This window comes from Heliconius melpomene, chromosome 10, assembly GCF_056956725.1.
Source record: "Heliconius melpomene rosina isolate 202511_hmr_F chromosome 10, ASM5695672v1, whole genome shotgun sequence".
Classification (NCBI taxonomy): domain Eukaryota; kingdom Metazoa; phylum Arthropoda; class Insecta; order Lepidoptera; family Nymphalidae; genus Heliconius; species Heliconius melpomene.
In genome coordinates, this window is record NC_140398.1 from 14,799,421 (window position 1) to 14,822,503 (window position 23,083).

Sequence of the window (23,083 nt, forward strand, 5' to 3'; positions counted from 1 at the left end):
TATGAAATTCTGTATTAAATTCGAGAAAAAGTGGAGAACGAGGTGTCTCATTATGAAGTTCTCTCGGTCTCGGTCAATGCAGGAAAAAGATCAAAGCTCTTTTTTAACAACTTTTATTATTATAAGTTACTTAACATTTTGACATTTATAATATAATTTTAATTTATTGTCAGCCGAAATTCCATTTCGTTGACATTTCCAATGAAGTCGTTTCCATTTAACTCAAATTGCTATCTGCATACAATGTCAGTTTCATCCTGTATGACATGTACCTACATGATTACATCAAAAATAGTATTTATTCTTAGTATATTTTCAAATTATTATATTTTAGATAAGCTTAAATTCATCCATTTTGTCGAATCGTTAAAGGTCAAATATTAGTTATAAAGGAAGACCTTGAGAATAATACGAAAATGTTAAATAACTAAGCTAATGGAAGCAATATTCAAATTATATTGTATAGTGTAGAGCCATAGAATTTTAATTTATGTTTTACACAATATGTTGGAAGCACGTAAAGGTTGCTGGTTGGCCACAACGTCCTTACGCGTCAACCACATGAGGATCTCTATAGCAATAACAATCACACCAAAATCGAATCCGCGACCTTCGCGTTATACAAGAAGACCTTTACAATGTCACATGTCACACAGCTAATGACAAACATTTGGGTCATAAATTTCATTAGTAACAGAAGCTAGGGCTTTTAGCAAAAAGTTGAGTCAACTCTGTAATCGAGAGGTAACTCGATTGTGAGCTTACGACTGGATATTGGATTAGAAACAATTTTGTTCTCAACTTTGCCTCTAACGGATACAATAGTTTACATAAGAGTGGAATAGCTATACATGAATTACTATATGTTAATATTTATTAAACTAGTTTCCAATAGAATTTCTATATGCTGTGGGTTCGATCTCTATTTTGGGGAAAGAATTATGTAAAAATATTTTCATTTCTTCGCTCTGGCTCTACGGTAAAAACCGGCGTTGACTTTCGTCAATCAACACAAATCGAAAAATTCGGTGGAAAGTGAGGAACGGAGTGTTGAAACTGGTTAACACATGGTTCCCTTTGCTTACCCTGCTTTAGTGCGTGAAGCTGATTGGATTTTTGGAATAGATAAAAATACAAATAAATCAATCAAATTCAATCAAAACACACGAAGTTTTGGAAATTTCGGAAAATCGCCTATAATATAACGCAACAGATAAACGGACGAAACATTAGCGAACCGAAACCCCATAATTCTAAATCAATAGCGGTCGGAATGGCGACCAAATAATCTGTGTGCACTTAATGAACGCATTTGAAAAGTTAAAAGCCTGTTAGGCCGCGGCCACACTACGCAACTAATTAACACCGCGCCGTAATACCGCCCAGTGTGGACGCGGACTTAGCGGCATTATCACCTAAACAGTGCTAATGTTTAGTTGCGAGTGCAGGTCATTAGTGATTTCGGGATACTAATTTGAATGTATACTTTGATCTCGGTACTAACCGTTGGACGTTTGGCGGATTATAAACGATTGAGAATTATAATGTTTTCTATTATAGAATTAGTTTTTACGTCACTATAGATTATAGTTGAAATATAAAATAATCATATTTCATATAGAATTTATAATATTATAATTAAAGAGGGTGTGTGTATTTAAATATATATCTAGTAGCCAGATTCACCTAATTTAATTTTATTTAAAAAAAATCTAAATATTGTAAAAGGCGAGCTGACGTGCGTAATCGATGTAATTTATAAAATTATGTCAAGGAAACATATATTATACATACAAAATAAATATTCTTTAAAATCGAACCCATAATGACCACCACCTAAACCTCCCTGCACAATACCACCACTGCGTCACTGCCCATCTAAGCATTTATATATCCTATATGGCACGAATCGGGAAAACAATCATTATAAATAGGGGATTAGATTAGCGAAGAGGCAAATTGCGTGCAAATGTGAGAGCGGCGCTTTGAACGCACTGTATTTAGAAGGAGGGCGGAAGGGGGGGCGGCGCGACACAGACAGACTCGATTTAGTAATTAATTTTACCGCGCGAAGTGCTCTAAATGCACTAGAAACTATAATCCTCATTAAAATGGGAATAGGCGACTATTCACTCCACCATCAAATATAATTTTGGCTTCTAAACACAATTTCCACAAAATCCTATGTGCGCGCCCCGCAAATGCACATAGCGTTTAAAATCCGCTGTGGATCTTTTAATTAAAATTATTTATTAACAGACGCGGAAATAGAAATAAGGATTTCTATTTTATGTAATTTGGTTAGAAGTAAAGTAATACCAAACAATATACATTTGTATGTTATTTAGCATTCGAATATAAAGACTTAACAACTTAATTTTGATATTGGAAACAATTATTGAATTTTAAAATGACAATCCAACAGAATAAAGTAACTCGAAAAGATCATTTTCATTCGGTCGCCGCTCGTCGGGCACTCAATTTCTCGCACAACGCACCACCCAATGAAAACACAAATTAATCTGCTCATTTTTTGCTTGCTTCATACAATTTTATCATCATTGAGCCCAAATATCCGGATATTTACGGACGCGATGCATTTCAATCCCGCGACACAATGATACTTACGGATTATTCTTGACGAGATTGAATTATTTCATCATAATAAAACTGCATTATTACTTTATGAGAACGGGTTGAATCCGCAAAAAGGTCGGTCCGTTTGTATGTGTTTGTATATATGTAGCGTCCGTACACGCGAGTACACCTATATAGGTATATAGATAGGCAAAATAAAATCCAGAATCAATATAGAACACAAGAGTGTGGAGAGCGCCTGTGTCGACGCGATATCCGACATGGGTTCGGATTAAGCGACGTCAAATCCGGGATTAAGGGGGGGCCGGGATAACGCGGAGGTGGGTCCGACTGAGTCCAGGTCAGCGGGATTTCATCTCGGCAATAAAAGTGTCTGCAGCCGATTTAAGCTGAGCCCGTAGGCAATTCGGCTCGGTTACCAATTGCTAGGTAATTTCAGCGTGCGAGCGCGATCTGTCCGCACAAAGCCTTCCTAATGCTCGCCAATGGGATTAGCCCAGTGTTGTCCGGCCTTTACAATTTATTGGACGAAATCACATATCCCAATTAGATTATTCCTCCAATTATACCTGAAATGAGCATTTTAAATAATTTCATTAAATTATCTGAAATATTAAACACTAGTGGACCCGAACGCGGCTACGCCCGCTTGAACTATGCGAATATTTATTAAGTATATTTATGAAATTATTTTCAGTTTTCAATAGAGAGATGCGTTAAGCGAGCTCATTTTGGGTGACGTTTTATAACAACAAACTTTGCAAATCGTTGCTTAGCAACGCGACGGTTGTTATTAACATGGCGGAATAAATTGCATGTCAAATTAATAAGTATTTTAATATATGGGTATATATCGAAAATATTATAAATATGAGAAAAAAAAGTATCCTATATACATCCCGAGATCCTCAAGTATCTCTATATGAGTATTTTTTCACAATAAAATTAGCGGTTTGGCCCTGGTTGCGTAAAAGACAGACAGACAGACAGAGTTACTTTCGAATTTATAATATAGGTATGGAAGGTATGGATTTAGAACTTATTTAATTTGTTCTTGCTTTTACTTGCACATATAATTTCTATTGTTATATACTCACCATATATAAAGACAAGGAATATTTAAGAGATTTTAAACAATTAGTGAACGTATACGTTGTACAAAACAGTTTGAACATTGCAAGCTTGCTTACTCCCTCGAATGCACCAATATAATTGGAGTTTTTCTAAGCTTTATCCGGTCGTTTGCAGCGGCCGACGTTCAGCCATTATAGGCGTACGTTAATCCGGATTGGAGATTCATTAGGGTGAGATTATTCTCTATTGAAATCTGGCTCAAGCGCGGGCTACGGCCGAGGCGGAGAGGTGGAGATTATCGTTTAATTTGGATGAAACGCACGCGAATTATGGATTAAAATATATGATCTATTTATTACGACTTATTATTAACATAGTATTTCAAAAATATATAGATATTCTTTTTTAGCGCAAGCTATATATCGCACACAGAATTCGAGGCAGAGGGAACCTAGTGTTAAAACATTCCGTTGCCCATTTTCCATCGGATTCTGAAGGTATTGCGTGGTGTGTGGTGGAACTAAACTCTGCGTTTCACAGTCACACACTTAAAAAAATATCACATACATAAAGAAAAAAAATATCAGATCTAGTTTGTAAATTACATACGTGCCAAGAGAGTCTGTGATAGAATTAATTTTGACACATTCATGAGGCATTATGATTGAAGATATAGGTGTTTTTCTGCTGGCAATTGAGGAAGACACGAGAGACTGTATGCTAAATTGAAGTTAATTCAAGCAATTCGTGTTGACTGGGAGCTTGCAAAGTTACATTTTGTATTTGGCTGGTTGTTTGCTGTTACATACAGTTCACTAAAGAGAAAGATATATCAAACTTTCAATATAAACAAATACATGAAAAGCGACTCCCCCTAAATGACTAAAGCCAATTTATTCCACATGATAATATTGGCGTTGTATCTAATACCTTGAAAGAAATCAAAGGTGGGGAAAATCAACAGCATTAACTTATTGGATAAGACGATGAGATACATACATCAAACGACTCGTAAGACAAAAACAATGTGGGCGCATTTCGTAATGAAGAGAGTAATTACATTAATTTATCAAATTCATAAGCTATATATATGAATTGGCTTTGATATATTTGAGGTCGCGACAGGATCATGATAGGTTGTGGGTTCGATTCGGGGAAAAGAAACATTAAATATTTTTACGCTCTGGTGTCGAGGCAAAGCGCGGCGTTGTGTTCCGTCACTCAACACGCAATGCCTTGAGAATTCGGCGGAAAGTGTGTAACAGAGTGTCTTAACACTAGGTTCTCTCGGCCTACCCTGGGTGCGGGATACAGCTTGAAGCTGAATAGCCAAGTTCAATATTGAATAACGCGGCGTTCTCGACTTCACTGACAAAACAATTGGAGATCTATATTGGTGCCAAATTTTGTGCTCACTCGTGATATTATTCTAGCTTAAGATTTAACTAGACTAGACTAGACTTTTTTAGGTAATATTATATATATGGTATTAATGGTACATACCTACCTCCAGCTCGTACTGGACCCATACTGTTCATATATTTGGTTTACCTAGTAATAAAACTAGCCAGTTAGATCGTAACTTTAAGTAATTATTTGTCATACTTAATTACGAAATGCAATATATCTATAGAAGAACTATAATCCTTACTTATTTTGTTTACAAAAAGATGAAAGAATCTAATGTTTCATTGAAATAGGGAATATGTCAATACATTAGCAAAAAGAAAACATTTGTACAGCATTCGACAACACCCCAAACTCTACGGTAGGTCGCGGTTTTACCCCATTGCGAGGTTCATTGACTACTCGCAACCCCTAACTTGCGCTACATTTCATTTTCAATTCTACATATTACTGGTTAAAGTTCAATTTAGCGTGCACAATCATTCGGTTTACACTGAAACCGAAGATAAGCCGTAGGATTAGTAAAAAGAATAAAAAACATTAGCTCTGATTGAGTTCGAAACTTTTACAAGAGAACACGCGCCGGCGAAGCCTTCGTTTTTTATATTTAATATACTTTAAAATATAAATAAAGGTCAGATGTTCGACCTTGAGAATAATTATATTTATCTATTCATAGATCACCAAAGATAAAATTTTCTTTAGCATTTTATATATGAAATAAGTTTTAGCTTATCAGTTAAGTTAATTAATAGTTTCGATAACTATGGCAATTAGCAATATCAAGTTAAAAATCTTGTACTTATTTGTCATGTTCAAAATAATAGTGCAAAATTGATATTTAAGTGCTTAAGCCATTTGGGGTTTAAATATTTAGTAGTCATTGAGTCCAATTCCAACAGCTCTAATATAAATGTTGCTGATTTAATTATGATTTGGATAAACAATTTACATTTTATATTTTACGCATATTTCAGATCAGAATATACAGACAAAAGAAAACTAAAATATTATATATAGTTACTTAAGCACTAACAACAAATAGCATCTTGTTTTGACAAATCAAATATCGAAAAAATCCTTTTTTAGCAAATACTCCTTGGACATTGAAAGAGTGTTTTATTTGTAAGTACCCACATATAGATGTGCGGCCACTTGGCGCGGTCTGTAGGGAGATAATCTCGTCTTCCATCCCTCTCGCACACACGAGCACTGTCCGCAAATCCTATCCGCGTCCCTCTCTAATCCCTTATTTGAATCTTATCAGATCTCAGGAGATACACCGGTAGTGGTCGTAGTCCGATGTGTGCATGTTAGTTGTGGGTTTAACGGGTAGGGTTATCAGAGAGTTTAATAATTTATTGTGAAAATATTTATTTAACAGAAGTTATATATAATGAAACTGTAGAATAGATGCATATTAATGTCTTGTATTGTATTTATATTGTAATTGAAAATATAATTTTTTTTATTCAAAATATCTAAAATTATTTCAATTTGATTGATACTTTTTAGTAGGTTTATTATATGTAACAAATAATAATTAATATTCAAAGCGTTCATGACAAAAAAAAATCAAAATGTAACCATAATTAATTTTGTCCAAAATCGATTTTTTAAACTAAAATCTTAATGTTTAAAACACAGTATAGGTACATCCCTACAGTGCGGGAATACATTTAAGGTGCGTCCACACTGAATCCGCGATTAATGGGCTTTGGATGGCGATTGAAGCTAAATTTATGTTTCTGCATGTCACCGGATTACTGAGGGACATAAGCAGCTGCGCTAATCTGTGCTTCAGATATATGAATTATTGATAGCACCTGCTTTATCATATTATATTATTTATGTAAAATAGTTCGACATCTTACATATTTCTAAATATTCGAGTTAGAAATGTGTTACGTAGAGACATAAAAAGAGGGGTATTACAAGTTTGACGTGACTCCTGAATTAATAAACCGATTTGAGTGCGGTTTTCTTTCAATCGAAAGCCTTGTTCATCGCAATGGGTTTTAAGCTATGTCTTATGAAAATCGGACTAGTAGTTTAGGAGCTACAAACACTTTGCCAAGGTGAGATAGTGATAGCAGTTAGGGTTTTTTTAATTACATGTAAAACAATAAAAATAAAGATTTTTTCATACAGAAATAAATATAATAATGGTTTGTAATAATGCTAGAAACTTTATAGCATAATATCTCAAAGAGGCGGAAAATTAAAGGTTTATAAATTTCTTGTGAGTATAATAAGATAATATCCTAACCCTTTGTAAGGATTAAGATTTTGTTAAGGGCTGTAAGCCCCACGAGCCAGACGCTGCGATCAACCCCTTGTCTCACTTCTATGGTTTTTATGGCTCCGAACGCCTAAAATTTAGCTAGTAACGTTTAATTCAATTCATTACTAGTAATAATTGTATTTAATTAAGATATTTAAAATAAAGAATAAACAAACTGAATTTGAATTAAAATCAAATAAACTATACAGAAGCGTACATGGAAACATTTAATACAAACAAAAGTTGAAATCAAAACAAGTTTCCTACAGTCTCGGAGCGTAAGCCTCATCTTGACAAATGGTCGAGATCATCCGTACGGCCGCGGCTTCATCCACATGATGTGATATTTTTTATCGATTCATCAACAGCTCAGCTGATTGCGTCTCTGTTGTTGCCGGCGGATTAAGAAGTACGATAGGGATCCACGTTAAAGCATTTTGAACCTTCAGCTTAGGGCTATAGAGACGAAGCTTAAGCAAGCTGTCCTGGTCTAAGAAAGTAACAAAAGAATGAAGGATTTGCATTTGATATGGTATTGGGCAATTGCTTGGAAGAATATGATATTTTTTTATGTTTTTAATATACGCTACATATATATTCTATCCCGCACACAGCAGGGTAGGCAGAGGGAACCTCGTGTTAAGACACTCCGTTCCAAGTGGCAGAACTCAACGCCGCGCTTTGCCTCGACACCAGAGCAAAGAAATGGAAATATAAAAGTTAATAAATATCGGTCTCAACATGTATTAATAACATTGTATCACGTAAAATAATATTTTTAGCATACATAATATATTTAGTTTGTTTGTATTCACAATTAATATTACTATTTGCTTATCTGTTGCGCTTCTGTTATGCATTTTTTATAATACATCAGACACTGTATTCCCATTTGGGAAAAAGAAAATATTTTAGTATCGTAACTTTTTAACGAGACCAAGTATTAAAAATAATGAATTAAAAACAAATAATAGACACTAATATTAGTACGGATGACAAAAATAATAAAAATGTTTATAAAAAATCCCAAGATGCAATGAAACTCGAGGGTAAGACTGTATAATATAGGCTGTGGTATAATCTTATAGGTTGGTGTGCGTTAAGCTGAATGCATGCCTCAAATTGGGCTGTGCACGAGATAATCTCCCAATGATTGATGAAGGAGCTACCCTCCCGGCGCTCCCCGGTGCTCCCCGATGCTCCCCGGCGCCTTTTGAGATTTAATCCTTGACTCCTTTATATGGGTCGATAAATACGAATAATAATTAATATGGCTATTTATTTTGCTTTATTGATTGTGTTTGTCAAATGTTGTTTAATTTGTTCATTTATTTTTAAATATTTCAATTCGATTTCCGTTCAAACCACCAGGTATCGAAATAGAAGTATAAATTTTAGCCTAGAGTAAAAACTAGGAGCGGACTTCACTTTCTGGTGCTGAACTCAACGCTGCGCTCTGCCTCGGTACTGAAGCAAAGTGGACCAAGATAAAGCTACTTAGTATTTCATTCCCTCAAGTGGGAATCGAACCTACCTGTCGCCTTTATAGACACATACACAAAATACATTTATGTTTTGTTATTAAATATTTTCGCACTGAAACAAACATTGTGGCTGAACAACGAAGTTAATCCGATACGCTTATCCACAAGATTAGGTTAGCTATTCTAACAACGGGTCACACGCAAAATTTAATTTATACTTTATTCACTGGACATAAGTACGATTTTCATTCAACTTATTAAAATATAATATTTGAAAATTAATTAACACATTTTCGAATTTATCATTTCAGTATAACGTTTCTATCATTCTTAATGGTTTCATATTATGTTTATATTAATATGGAAAACTAAACATATATTTTTATATAAGCTAAGCTTACTGCACTAGACAATTTTATTTCCACAAAACCTTTAAAGAAATCTAAAATCCCACAGAATAAAATACTAAGTTATAATGGTAGAATAAAATCTTATAACAAAGAGAGCTCACATGGACTAAGTAAGGCACACACGCGTGGCACGAACAAAGCCTAGCACGGCTAAGTACAGCTCTTGATCCGGATCAAAGGATTAGACGGCAGCCGCTGCCCGCCCGGATACATCTCCTACGGGATTACACCAATCCGGATTTAGTTGAATAACTCGCTATGGATTTATTATAATCCCCTTTATATAATATTATAGTTGATAGAATATCGAATTACAAAATTTTTTGAGATATAAGCTGACTTATTAAATCGATGACCTCGATATTATTTTAAACTTAGATTTGTTTAATTTGAAACATCGACTAACGTATCGAACTTGTACCTTTATCTAAACACGGTCGTCTGAGATATTCAATATAAGAAATATTTAATATTCTTTCTCTATTAATGTATAAAATACTATTTTATCAATTTCAGCCATACGTGGCTTTGTGATTAGAATGCTTGGTCGGAATGCTTTCCAAGAAGCGTGGGTTGAAATCCCGCCACGTTCAATTTTTTTATGTTTTCTAAACTAAGTATTTTTCTTTCCCAACTGTAAAATAACAATTTAAAATTGTTACAAATATTAATTATTTTATCTTCAAATATCTAAACACGTATCGATATATTATCCAATATCTCCTAGTCGTACGTAACATAAGCATAGACGTCTCTCTACAAGATTTATTAGTACGAATATATTATAGATTCACACAAACTTGTTAGTTAAGTAGAAACTAAAACGTTAAATAGAAATAAAGATATTTCAACAATATATTTAAAAAAAAGCTGAATTTAATACACTTTCAACTATTAACAAATATATATACCTATAAATGTCTAGAATTTCTTTGTCAACGTCGTATAACATAAATGTGGCAAACACGGGTAGAGAAGATCAGGCGAACACACACACACGGACAGAATGAAATAGTATAAGCAGGAGTATGTGACACACACATGCATTGTACGGATCAGGCCTAAGTCGGATTACTCGACCGTCGGATCTGGATTGTATTCTGAGGTCGGGAATATTACGGATTTTCGCATGCGAAGCTCTGAAATACAAAAAGTTAATAACCCTAAAGAAGATACTTAATATAGTTATGTTAATTTGTTATTTCTTTAGTTTATTTAAAATAAAATAACAAAATAAATCAGCTTCACGCTTAGGTATCCCGAACACAGCGGGGTAGGCAGAGAGGAACCTAGTGTTTAGACAGCGTTCCCCACTTTCCGTCACATTTAGGATTGGAGAGCGGCTTAATTAAGAAATTCTTACGTGACATTGGCGAAGTGAATAGTGCTCAACTGGCACGCTCGAAGCGCCATAAATAAAGAACCGAACCGAACCGAAATTCTTTTATATATATACCTGAAAATTCTTAGTCATAACTAAAATCAAATATTATAGTGAATAATGATTAAAATCAAAACAGGTAATTTTCATTTATGCCAAATACGTATCATATTTATAGAAAGGTTAGCGATTATCCGGATTATCCCAAGCCGATTTGTCCCGTGGCTTCTGTAGATAACGTAATTATTATTCGAAAGGATTATTAATATTTTATAATTTCTGATTTATATTGATATTGTTAGTTTTCATTTATATTTTAACAAATATTGTACAAAATTATACAATTTTATGGCAATATTAATAATTTTGTCTTCTTCATATGAGTATTTCCTTGTAGCGCAGTTCAAACCGGTTCCATATTCTACTTTATCTTCTATCAGTTAAAGCATTGTTTCTATAGGTATACCTAAAGCGTTTGACTCTCGTACTTGCATTTGCTAGTTCTACTTAATACTTCTTCTTTCTTTTATTTAATACTCTTAATACTCATATAGATTTAAAATTGCAACATGTATTTTTAGTAAACAGGCTAAAGATATCTCTACTAATATTAATAGCTATCTATAGTTCAAAAATATATTAAAAAATAATTCTCATATTAATTAACATTTAGTTGGAAGCTTACTTTTAAAATGAAGAGAAAAAGGGCAGGAATAGGTGTGGAATAAATCGATACACGTACTGGGACGTAGCCCGATTATCCGGATCATCCGGGACGGATGAGCCTCGTGTCGCGCGGAGATAAAACAGGGCTACCCTCGCCCCGGTGCATGCAAGATCCACCCAATGTATGGTAGAGTGGCTTATTTTTGTATGTAGGAATATTCTACGAGTAGTTCGTGCTTCAAATCGTTGAAATTAATTTTGAATTTCGTTTTAGAAGTATGTAAACAAAATTTTTGGTCTTGTGTAAAGTAGTATATCTACTTGAATTTAGAAAATATTCTTATATTATTTTGTGGAATTATTTATTAACTTGGTAAAAATAATAGTTTAAAATCTTATTGGACAGCAAACGATTTCGTTGTTTAACTTTGAATGTATTTTTTCGTATTACAATGAAGAGGATTAAAATATTATAAATATAAGTAAATCTAACTTTTATATTAGATTTTTTTTTTCTCCACACACACGTACATACATAATGTTTGTTATCTAAAATACGAAACATTAAAAAAATAAATCGGCTTATAATGTAAACCGGCTTTAAAACGACGTACAGTCAGCAAATAAGGTTTAAAATATAATAATTCAATTTTTTATTGTTCAATATTAAGTAAAACTACACATATATTTTATATTTTGTAAGTATATATTATAAATATAGCGGTCTAAATACCGGTAGAGTGGCATTGGCATTTGAAAAATCTTGTTAATTATTTATTTAAGATTGAGTTGGAAGATGCATAATTCAGCAGCATGTGGCCCGTGCCCGTTCCTAATAAAGCTTCGTGATTTTTATTTGGATCGAGATAAACGTAATATATTCATCATATTTATACATTATGTTAATTTGTAGTAATAAAATCACCATTAATTCAAAAACGTAGGATGAATAGGATACAAAATCTAATATTGTTGTCCTTGTCCAGATACTAGATTAGCAATGTCTAGAGTTTATTTTACTGCCGTAAAACTATTGACGTATTTACTTTGATATGGTAATTTAAATATCAAGAAAAAACGTATATATTCTTAAATATAGTGTTATTTAATTGTATATTTCACTTGGATATTCTCTATTTTAAATATATTATTCTACTCGTACCAACTATATTATTTTGAAATAAAATAAAACAAGACATTGCGAATAAATGATATTGTACAATTTATTTTTACAACGACTCTAAAGCTATTTTATTTTTTTATAATACAATTAATTATTAATTAAAAATATCCCACATTCAGAATAAAAAAAAGTTTGTGAAACTACGGACCAAAATTAGTTTACAGACATAATTTTTTCCAAATTTTTTTGATATCCCAACGGTACCTACGTACCTACCTACACTGACAAAATATATATCTGAGGTATAATCCGAGGGCATTGTGCAACAGCTAGCTAATCGCGGATCGGCGAGAAACTTGAAATTAATAATGATTTATAGCACCCGATTAGAGGCGCTCGGTATTAAATTGCCACCGTTTCTTTCGCTTCCATGACGTTTACGCACAATTTAATAACAATCATAAGAAACCAATAACGAAGTTATTCCTTAGCTATAAGAATTAAAATCGCTTGAAATAATATACCAGGTGACGATCATACCTGAGTGAGTATAGTTAACGATATTAACTCACGTTATTCAGGTAATATGTAGTGTTAAGCGGATGACATGGAACGAGTCTACTTTTGTTATACCAAAAAAATATCAATATATCTTAAAATCTACACGAACGAGCTTAAAACCATTGCGTGTGTCAAATGAAACTATAATTATATGGGAAAATTGAATAGTTTTTGCGTACGCGTTCTCTCAATGGGAATAATCATCAGATAAATGTAGACGACGCGTAGAAATGGCCGCGCTGGCTGTGCGAACTACAGTACGATATCTAAAGTTTATAATTTTCTACACGACATGTACTATCGATATTTTTATGCTATCGTTTTAATGATAAGATCGTTATAAGATATGTTTAATTAGAAAAAGCAAATCCTAAGTAATTTGTGTAATAATGTTCAAATGCAAGTAATTGTAATATATTTTTCAATTCTTTCGTTAATTTTATCGTATATTCAGTTTATTATTTTAATTTCACCTAAACTTTTACATGTATTATAATAATTCTTATCAGGTATATTGAAGTAAGTGTATTTAGCGATTGAATTTAATAAAATCTTTATAAAACTAATATGAATGAATCGATGTATAATGCAGCGAGTGCCTACTGCGTGTGCTCGCCGGCTTACGCTCTGAGCGCCTTACCGGGCACACGGGATGTCCCGGATTAGATTTAAGGGGTAAAAGAACTAAAGCGAGAGAACAACACTGGATTTGCATTAAAAAGACAAGGACGCAAGATTGGCGGAGATTTAGAGATTATGATTCATAAAGAGGAGAATGAATGGAAAATTATTACGTGGGGGAATTAAAGGATGGTTGGTACAAGAGTTGATGGATTCTGATGGATAAAAACGTCTGTATAATACTGTGCTAAGATTAACAAAGATACTGGTACTGCGTTCAAATTTATGCAGAGACTTCATTAGCATAAAAGTGAAATAAAAATTTTAATCTTTTATTCAATATTTTAAAATTTTGAAGTTTTGTACCATAATTTTATGATTGTCACTTAGACTTAGCACGAGTCACGACTGTTAGAATAGAAAGCTAAACTGGACAAAATGCTATGAAAGGTATCTATGAACCAATTAAACGTTAGATTAACGCGATGAGCTCGCGCGACAAAGGGTACGCACGTGACTGTGAATAAACGGTTTCTTCAACGAGAGGTGCCGTTGAAAATAGTTACTTACTTAACAAAATAAAATTATACAAGTATTACAAAGATTTAGAAATGGTCGATAGTTTTAAAGATAGTGTAATCAATTATACATTAGATTAACAGAGATGAGCTCAGCACAAAGCGCGCGCGTGACTTTTAATAAACTGATTTGTTGATACGCCTTTTCATGCTTTAGAATCCATTTTAATGGATAAGTATGACTTGCCTTAAACTTTATATATCTATTACAAATAATATAGTTGTTTCATAGATTCTTAATAACGTTGTTCCTACTATAAAAAAATATTCAAATCAGAATAATTATAATGTCATTGTATTGGCTGATACATTTTTTTCTCATTAGACTTCAAATTAGTTTAATTTAAATGCAATTATAATACCAGACCATTGTTTCGCAGGAGACGATCGTATATGGCGAGTGATTTAATTTTAACATTTACAGCTAATAACACAGCCGTTATTGTTTTTTTTTTTATTTTATACAGCCGAATAAAGTTGGCGTTCGGCCGGAAGCTACAAAATCGGAGCTGAACTGTATACCTTTTTGTGGATTGTTACGTGTGTCGATTGTGATATGACTTTCAGTAAATATAAGTTGAGAATTTCAATCATTGGGTACGGGTCGATATTAATTTTAATAAGCGTTACTTTTGTATATCAAAATCGTTTATGAATTCATAAGGGTTAGCTTTATGGTGCTGCAGGAGGTCATTGGAACCCGCTAAAGGTCTAATTTAAGCTCAGGTTTCTTTAAGGACATATAATTTTTTTTTATAATTGAGAAATTAGATAGTGATTTTCACTTCGTTCTCGTAAGGAGGCAAAGGACGTTGAGTTCGGCCAATCAAGGTACATATTTTTATAAAAATTTAAATTACAAACTAACCTGCTATTCCTTTATTAAGAAGATTATTGAAAGCTTCTTTTTTGGGAGACAGATGTGGAGTATGCGGTGTTAGGGAGGGTCGTTCTTGATGCACTGGCGCTGACGGCGGACGAGGGACCGCGCGCTCCTCTGGAGAACGCCGCGGCGGGGTCTTACTTCTCCTCAACTCTGCAGATAGATTCTGAAATATGAAAATAGATATTAGTATTGTTAGGTAAAAATTATATTAAAATCAAAGCCATCCAAAGAAAATCATGTTAAATTGAAAGCAGAGAGTAGGTTCGATTCCCACTCGTCGAAATAAATATTTCATAATTTAATTTCCTCTTTGTTTTGGCGTTGAGTTTAGGGCCAGAGTGTTGAAGGTTCCTAAGTTCTAGTTCCCAGGGAATAGATATTGAATTTAGTTGAATACTTGAAATCAGCATGTACTTAAAGTTACACATAGTATTTTAAATGTTATAATAATAAAAGACTTTATTAAATTGTATAACTTAAATAAATTTTCACGCAAAAGAAAGTTAGTTTGTTGTGTCAATTCTTCAATCACTTCTATAGAGTACGGCCAACAAATCGTGGCCTCCCTGAAGTTAGCTGTAGATGGCTGCGCAGATTTGTTTTGAGGATCTTACTTTTGATTATTTCCAGAGTAAATATTGCTCTAAAGTCCAGAAAACCTAACTTCAGTGCAGCCACTTGTTGACAGTATTATACAAAAGAACATAATAAATAAAAAGTATCAATACTAAAACCAAAGCAAGTTAAAGACAATCAATATCTCAGTGTAATCTAACAAAAGTCAAACCACTTAAAATAAATAGAGATTCAAATTGGACACTTGTCCGTTGCGTCAGTGGCTAACGTTACGAGGCGCGCTGATTGCGCTCGTTGGGGCTGACCGGTACATGGCGAATCTTCGTATTTAATAAGGTTAAACGTGCAAACTGTGGCATAAATAAGAACATGCCTACTGCTGTCTTGTATCTTGACTTTTTTGTGGTATAAGCTTTAACTAGCTTTTACATTTGCAGTGTAGTTGTAAACGAGACGGTTGTTTTCGATTCTCACTCGGGGAAATTAATGATTCTCTAGTAACAAGGCAAAAGTGCGGCGTTTGGTTCCGCTTATGAACACACAATGCTTAAGAAATCGGCGGAAAATAGACAACGGAGTGCCTTAACACTAGATTCCCTCTGCTTATGAATCGGAAAAAAACTACTTCACAAAATACGGGAATAATATGGATAAAATTATATACAAATTCCACGAATACATTTCTAGTTTTCTCACCGCCACTGAGCTTTGACATAAATAAGCTTATCAATCGTTGAAGCTTTTACAAAGTAACAAAAAATCTTTAAGAAGGAAGAAAAAAAATGACATGTCATCCTAGAAAAAAAGCAGAAAGAAAGCCTTTTAGGAGTTCCCGCTGACGTTCTTCCCCAAGGAAAATCACCAAAACAATTACAACAATTATAAGCAGAAACCAAGAAACAAGCAAAGGCGAACTAGGAAGCCAATAAGTATCATAGAATCGTCGATTCGCGCCACAGATCTGTCTAATATGCTATTGGAATTTGTGATGCCGTTTGACCCCAGTTAACCCAGATTACTGCTCGGCGCCTGATTCGTCCCAGCCTGATTGTGTTGTGACACAAACTGTAATGTATTATGTGTTAACTCTGCTGCAATCACGGCTGGAGCCTGGACCACAATTACCACGCTGTTGTATGGACACGTTCAGCGAACTTACCATTTATTTCAAGCGAATCGTTCAAGCTTTGTTTTAAATACTTGTCGCATGTGTGGTGGAATGGTGTAATTTTTGGCCAAATATTTCAATATCTGTAGCATTACTTATTTACAATTTGTCAATTTTTTTAAGTACGCAAAGTTTTTATCGATTGTTTTTGTTTGTTTCTTCATATTAGGCAGATGAGGGCAGTTGTGACGCTAGGCCAGTTGTGACAGGTTGTGATTTCGATTCCCATTCGAGGAAATGCAATAGTTAGTATTTTCATTTCTTCGCTCTGGTGTCGAAACAAAGTGCGGCGTGAACACGCTATAGATACCTCCAGAAGTTGAAGGAAAATAGGGGTACGGAGTGTCTTAAGGCAAGGTTCGTCCTGCTAATCCTGCTGTGTGTGGGATACAACGACAAACTAAAAAATAAATTAATTAATTATTATTGACGTATGTGAAAGAGAATAATAAACATTAATTATCTATGACTAAAAGATAATCACACTTTCTATTTCTTTAAATGTATAAAAAATATACATAAGTATCAACAGAGTTACATGTATAATATACTAATATTTTTTAATATATTAATCTTATTGACATTCCCACGAGAGTACCCAATAGTGGTTTAATCATTTCGTATTAGGTCATTACAATTATTTATAATTCATTAGTTACATAATTAGATAGCAAAGTTTAAATACGAGAAAGATAAAATAATTCCGGTATTTGTCATTTGTTTTCAAAATAGGGAACGTGGGAATTATTGATTGTATAAATACAAGTTATCAAATTAGATATCCTTAAGTATATAGTTTAATTTAATATGTACTGTATGGATGTACATTTTCTAAGCTGCCTCCTACACTATCAATGACTGTTTTGTCAATAAATAAATTTAAGTTTTGATTGATAAATGTTTATTTATTATTTATAAAGGGTGAGTGTGCTTATATTTGTATAGTTAATGTAGACTTTTGTCTGGGCTGCCTGCTGCAAAATGGATTTTTTTTTAATTATTCTAGTCTCCTCTTCTGAAGATTAATATAAGCAATTTCATACGTTTCTAGAATCTCTGTAATTTGTAATTTGAATAATATTACCAACTTTGAGTTATTCATCGAACTGGTATTTATTTCTAAATTAAAGTAAGCTAAGTAATTTAAATCGCTTGCTTATCTCCAAATTATACGCATATACATTGATAATTTATCTTAATGTAATTCCAAAATTAATTACTCTCAAAATATTCTTCTATTGAATCTAAATTTTTATTTGCTATTGGCGATACAATTATTAATATTATCTGTTGCCAGCTACTAAAGTATATCATTGATATAATTATATAATCTATATTTTTTTTCAAATTCACGAATGAAGTATCTAAAAAATACATTAGTATTAGCATAATATATTAGCATTTTGAAAATACAAATTTTTGAATCTTAATTGCAATCTTTTATATTTTGTCTGTGAATTTTTAAAAATAGCTGTCCAAAATCGTTTATTACCTATTTAAAATTTACTAAAATCCAGTTTTAAGCTTCTATTTCACATGTAAATTATACTGACTAAACTGTAAATTAATCATTTATTTAGAAATTTTATATCCAGAATAGACAACATATTATTCTTTATTTTTATTATTATAAAATTAAATATTTGAAGAAAGTTTTGGAGGTTAATATCATATGCATTTCCCACTACGTTAAGTAATGGAACTCCAAAATTAACCAAAGTAAATGAAAGAACCAGATACAGTGTTAAATTCCGCAATGTCACCAATTCAGGCTGAAATTTAAGACAACAATTAAAAAACGGAGTGTCTTAAAGGACTCTCCGCCTAACACTAATGCGAAATAGACCGAGGAGCTGATTTCTACAAAGATATATTTATAATTATATACGCGTTAACGCTATAACAAAGATAAAACATATTAACTAAGTAATATAATAAAGACTCGGAATAACGTCTAGATAAATAGAGCTCAACTACTGTCAGTTACTATAATCTATGAATGTCACGAGAAATCTTATTAATAATACATGTTTAACTATTTGTCAACTTATGTAAACGGTGGTTTAGTTATTATTATTATAATATAAAGTCAATTTTACACTGCGTCTGCGTCAATACGTCACACGTACTTATCATATTCAAAGTAGGTAAATGTTAAGGATAAAATTGTAATTATTCATTTTTCTGTCAGTTATTTTTAAGGATGTTGTTAAATAAAATTTGTATATTTTTTGTTTGGGCATTTGCATCTATCATATTAGATGTTAAGGTTAAATAAAGATACAAACTCAAGATTTATATTAAACTGAAAAGTAAAATAGTGGGAGTGTAGAGGTTTCATTTAAAATAAATTCATTATCCTGACATGCTATAGCTGTTTCAGGTGGAATTTGGCTGACTCAGAGACATATTTTTTCTGCAGAACTAGTTCTTTGAAGAATATATACATAAAAAATATTTTACAAATCACCAACCAATTAAACAACCAATTACCTACAATAAAAAAAATCAGCAACACCTAACAACCTAAACCTAAAATAAAAAAAAAACCAACAAAAAAAAAGAAGCTTACCAAAACGGTTATCATTTAAGTAGCTTTATTACTTTACAATCACTAATTCCAGTCGCTGCGTGACTAAAGCAAATCTAAAATGTATACAGATCAACACTCCTGCTTATCTGACGTGGTGCGAGTACGTGGTGCGTGGTGACATACCATCACACCACGATAGCAACATTTACTATGGTATTAGTCGTTTCGTCTATCTGTATGCGTGTTAATTTATGCCCCACTTATTTGTACGAGATACCGTTCAGATATATCTTTTATTTGTATATCATGTGGGCTTATCTTTTAATTCGGGCTGTCACAGAAGGCTGATGATGGAAACATTTGTATGTATTGTTTTGTAGGTAATTATGATGAAACAGATAAATTATAAAGGATTTTTCGAAATAATCCCATTTAAATTTGTTGTTTTATAATTAAAGTTAATATATTTTTAACATAAGACATTAAAATGGATAATTAAATAATGTGATTTCACAAGTAAATACAGTTGTAGTTGTATGTATATATTGTTACATTTTAATAAGAATTATTTACGATTAATAATATAGTTAAAATAGCCAATTATCAATTTATCTAAGTAGGATTGTCCAAAAACAAATGAAAACCCGAGCATTGACCCAATAACATCTATATAAATCTAAATATTATACTTATATCTATATTCTTTGTATTATTATCACCAACACATGTCTACGCCAATATTTTTAAGAACTACCATTTTTTATTAACTATGTTTGAAACTGTAATAGTTTGAAACAGATTAATTAATATTATAACACCGAAGTTATTACAGCAAATTAGTGAAAGGATACTCGAGGGAAAGCGATAAGTTGGCGATTCTAATCTTTCCGTATAAAACGCACAAAGAAACAAAAACGGTGTGTTCACTCGCCTTAGCTTATTATATAGTAAAAGCTTGTAACCACGAGTTATTACAAGTTATCTTTTCAATGATATGTGGAACGACATCCAATGGAAGTTTTTGTTAAGTATGAGAATTAATTCTCATCACGCATAGTCGTATGTACACAGATAACAGCTCTACAAATCATTATTATGTGAAACGCACCTATCACATATATCTTTATTTTTTCTATTTATTTATTAACTTATCCTATTTTACTAATTTTATAAATGTGAAAGCTTGTGAAAATGTTTGTTCCATTTTCACGCAAAAACTGCTGAACGGATTTGGATAAAACTTTACAGAATTATAGCTTATACATAAGAATAATACATACGCTATAATTTATGTAAATACTATTGCCGCTAGTTGTTATATAAAAACGATGAAAATAATAAAAAGTTAAAGAAAAATCTTCGAACTTATATTTAAATTGAATAGTAAAAAGTTTAAATTGAATTTAAGTATGAATAATGAATTAAATGAGACCGTTCCTATATGTAACATAAGAATAAATTATAATATATTTATTATATTTAATTTCAAATCTGGATTTATATTTATATTAGCGATCGTTTTAATAGTTTACATCAGTGAGTTATCTCTAATGAACCATCGTCGTCACAAGTGCCATGGACGTGACCCCAATTTTTTTTCCATTTCGGCTTTACGGCTCATAATCTATATAATAAATGTAATCTATATAATACGCAATCTCAATAAATGTTACGCAATGCTTGAACTATTAGAAAAAAATAAGATAACCCACTAATTTGCAGATCTAAATTACTTTTATTTATATATGGCGTGAAGATAAACGAAACTTCGCAACTACTCGTATAATACATATATAGGTAGATATATATATGTTTGTAATATAATACATTTATTAAATATATTTAACTAAATCTTTAATATATTTTGTTAAAATAACTTAATATATAGGTATGTAGGTATATAAAAAGTAAAATTAACACCGACAAAGGAATCGTTTTTACATTATCACTATACAATTTTTAAATTAAAATTGTATAAATTAAGCAAATAATTTTATTTATTTTATTAAATAGCTCGTTGTAAATAGTATATTTTGATAGCTCACCCTTGTCTAGTTTCTTTTATATTGAGACACTAAGTTTAAGAATAGCAGTGGCGGAACTCACGAGACCAGTTTGTTATAAGCAGAGCGCGACAAACGTTTACCAATAAAATAATATAAAAATCTTTTTATGCATAGTTTTATATTAAAATATATTTAAAAAAATGATTAGACGGCATTTTGAAATAATGAAATATCTTCATTCATCATTATCATCATCATCATCACTTGTATGGTTTCCATGTTATTTATTCACTTACTATAAAAAAGGCCAAGGCCCAATTTTTTTGCCTGTATCTTATATTATCAAATTAAACATTTGTAACATATAAATATTTTCTTGCAAAGATAAAAAATAACATAGTGATTTAGCTTTTATTTTGTAGGGATTGAACTTGTGACCGCTGGTATTATCAGGTCATTATGATATACCAATGTATAGGAAGATTTTAAACATTAGAATGTTATCTTGCGTATATTTTTATAGCTTTTAGGTTATATAAAAAATAATAATCTTTCTTTCTGATAAATATAATTATAGATAGTATAATTTTTAAAGTAACCCGACTCGTAACTAAATTAATATATCCAATAACACTATTAAGACAATTTCAACGACGTAAATTTATCAAAATTGGTTCACTAGTTTAACAGTTACTAGCGAGCAAAGGAACGGTCATACATTAAAATAATATAACACATAAATACCCTTCTTTTGGCTTCGTTACAGTCAGGTAAAAAAGTTAAATTTAGTTTTTTCAGCGGAGCGAGTTGAAAAGATAAAACGCAAATAGGAATCGTAAGATTCATGGAAATAGCCTAGGAACTACAGTTACTTTTATATACTGAATTACTATTCCAGTTAGGCTTTCCTCATTTATTCCAAGGGCATACTATAACAGCTTGTCAAACATCCGTCGTAGTACGAGGCGGGGACGAGCAGAATACTATGAGGCAGTGGGACAAAATAACCGTCTGTAATTTAGTTAATAGATATAAAGTGCAAAAAATCTGGTTTATAATACTAAAATTACAGAATATTTAAATTCATATATAATTATATATGAAATTCTCTTAATTTATGTGTTAAATTATATGGATATCGCCAATTTGGTTATAGCATAATCTAATAATCAAAAAGTAGATGACGAAAGATGAGTTTTAAAACTTAATGCAAATAAAAGTTATCTAAAAATATTTAAATGTTATGTACGTAATACACTGTTGATATATTTGTATCTTATAAATAACAAATATTTTACATTTAAACACTATCACTTTCAAATAAACTTTATACTATCAATGAATAATTCTCCTAATTCCCACATTCGATATATTGAAACAAATATTTACTACGGAAGCGGTTGTTATCGTGGCTAGTATTCTTCAATGTCTGGCGCACAATGAATCAATAGTTATTTTGTTTTTGATATAAAAATTACTTATATAAATTATTTATTAAATATCTAAATATTACTTTTTCCATGTTATATATCCCGCATGTAGCATGTTAGGCAGAGGGAACCTAGTGTTAAGACACTCCGTTCGCCACTATCTGTCAAATTCTGGAGGCATTGCCTGTTGAGTAGAGTTCCTCGAGTGTGAATGGAATCCACAACCTTTACAGTTTACAATCACACCTGGTGCCGCTGTACCATACACCTCTACTACTATTTTTTGTCGGTTTTTCA

General features: G+C 32.1%; 1 protein-coding gene across 2 annotated transcripts in view; it reads right to left on the minus strand.

The window, feature by feature from the left end:
• dve (SATB1_N and homeodomain domain-containing protein dve) overlaps positions 1-23,083 on the minus strand; it is a 65,902-nt gene that overhangs the window by 18,649 nt on the left and 24,170 nt on the right. For both annotated transcript variants that reach the window (XM_085191339.1, XM_085191338.1), the window contains exon 2: positions 15,056-15,236. In XM_085191339.1, the coding sequence (XP_085047465.1) occupies positions 15,056-15,236 (181 nt within the window). The remainder of the gene's footprint in view (positions 1-15,055; positions 15,237-23,083) is intronic.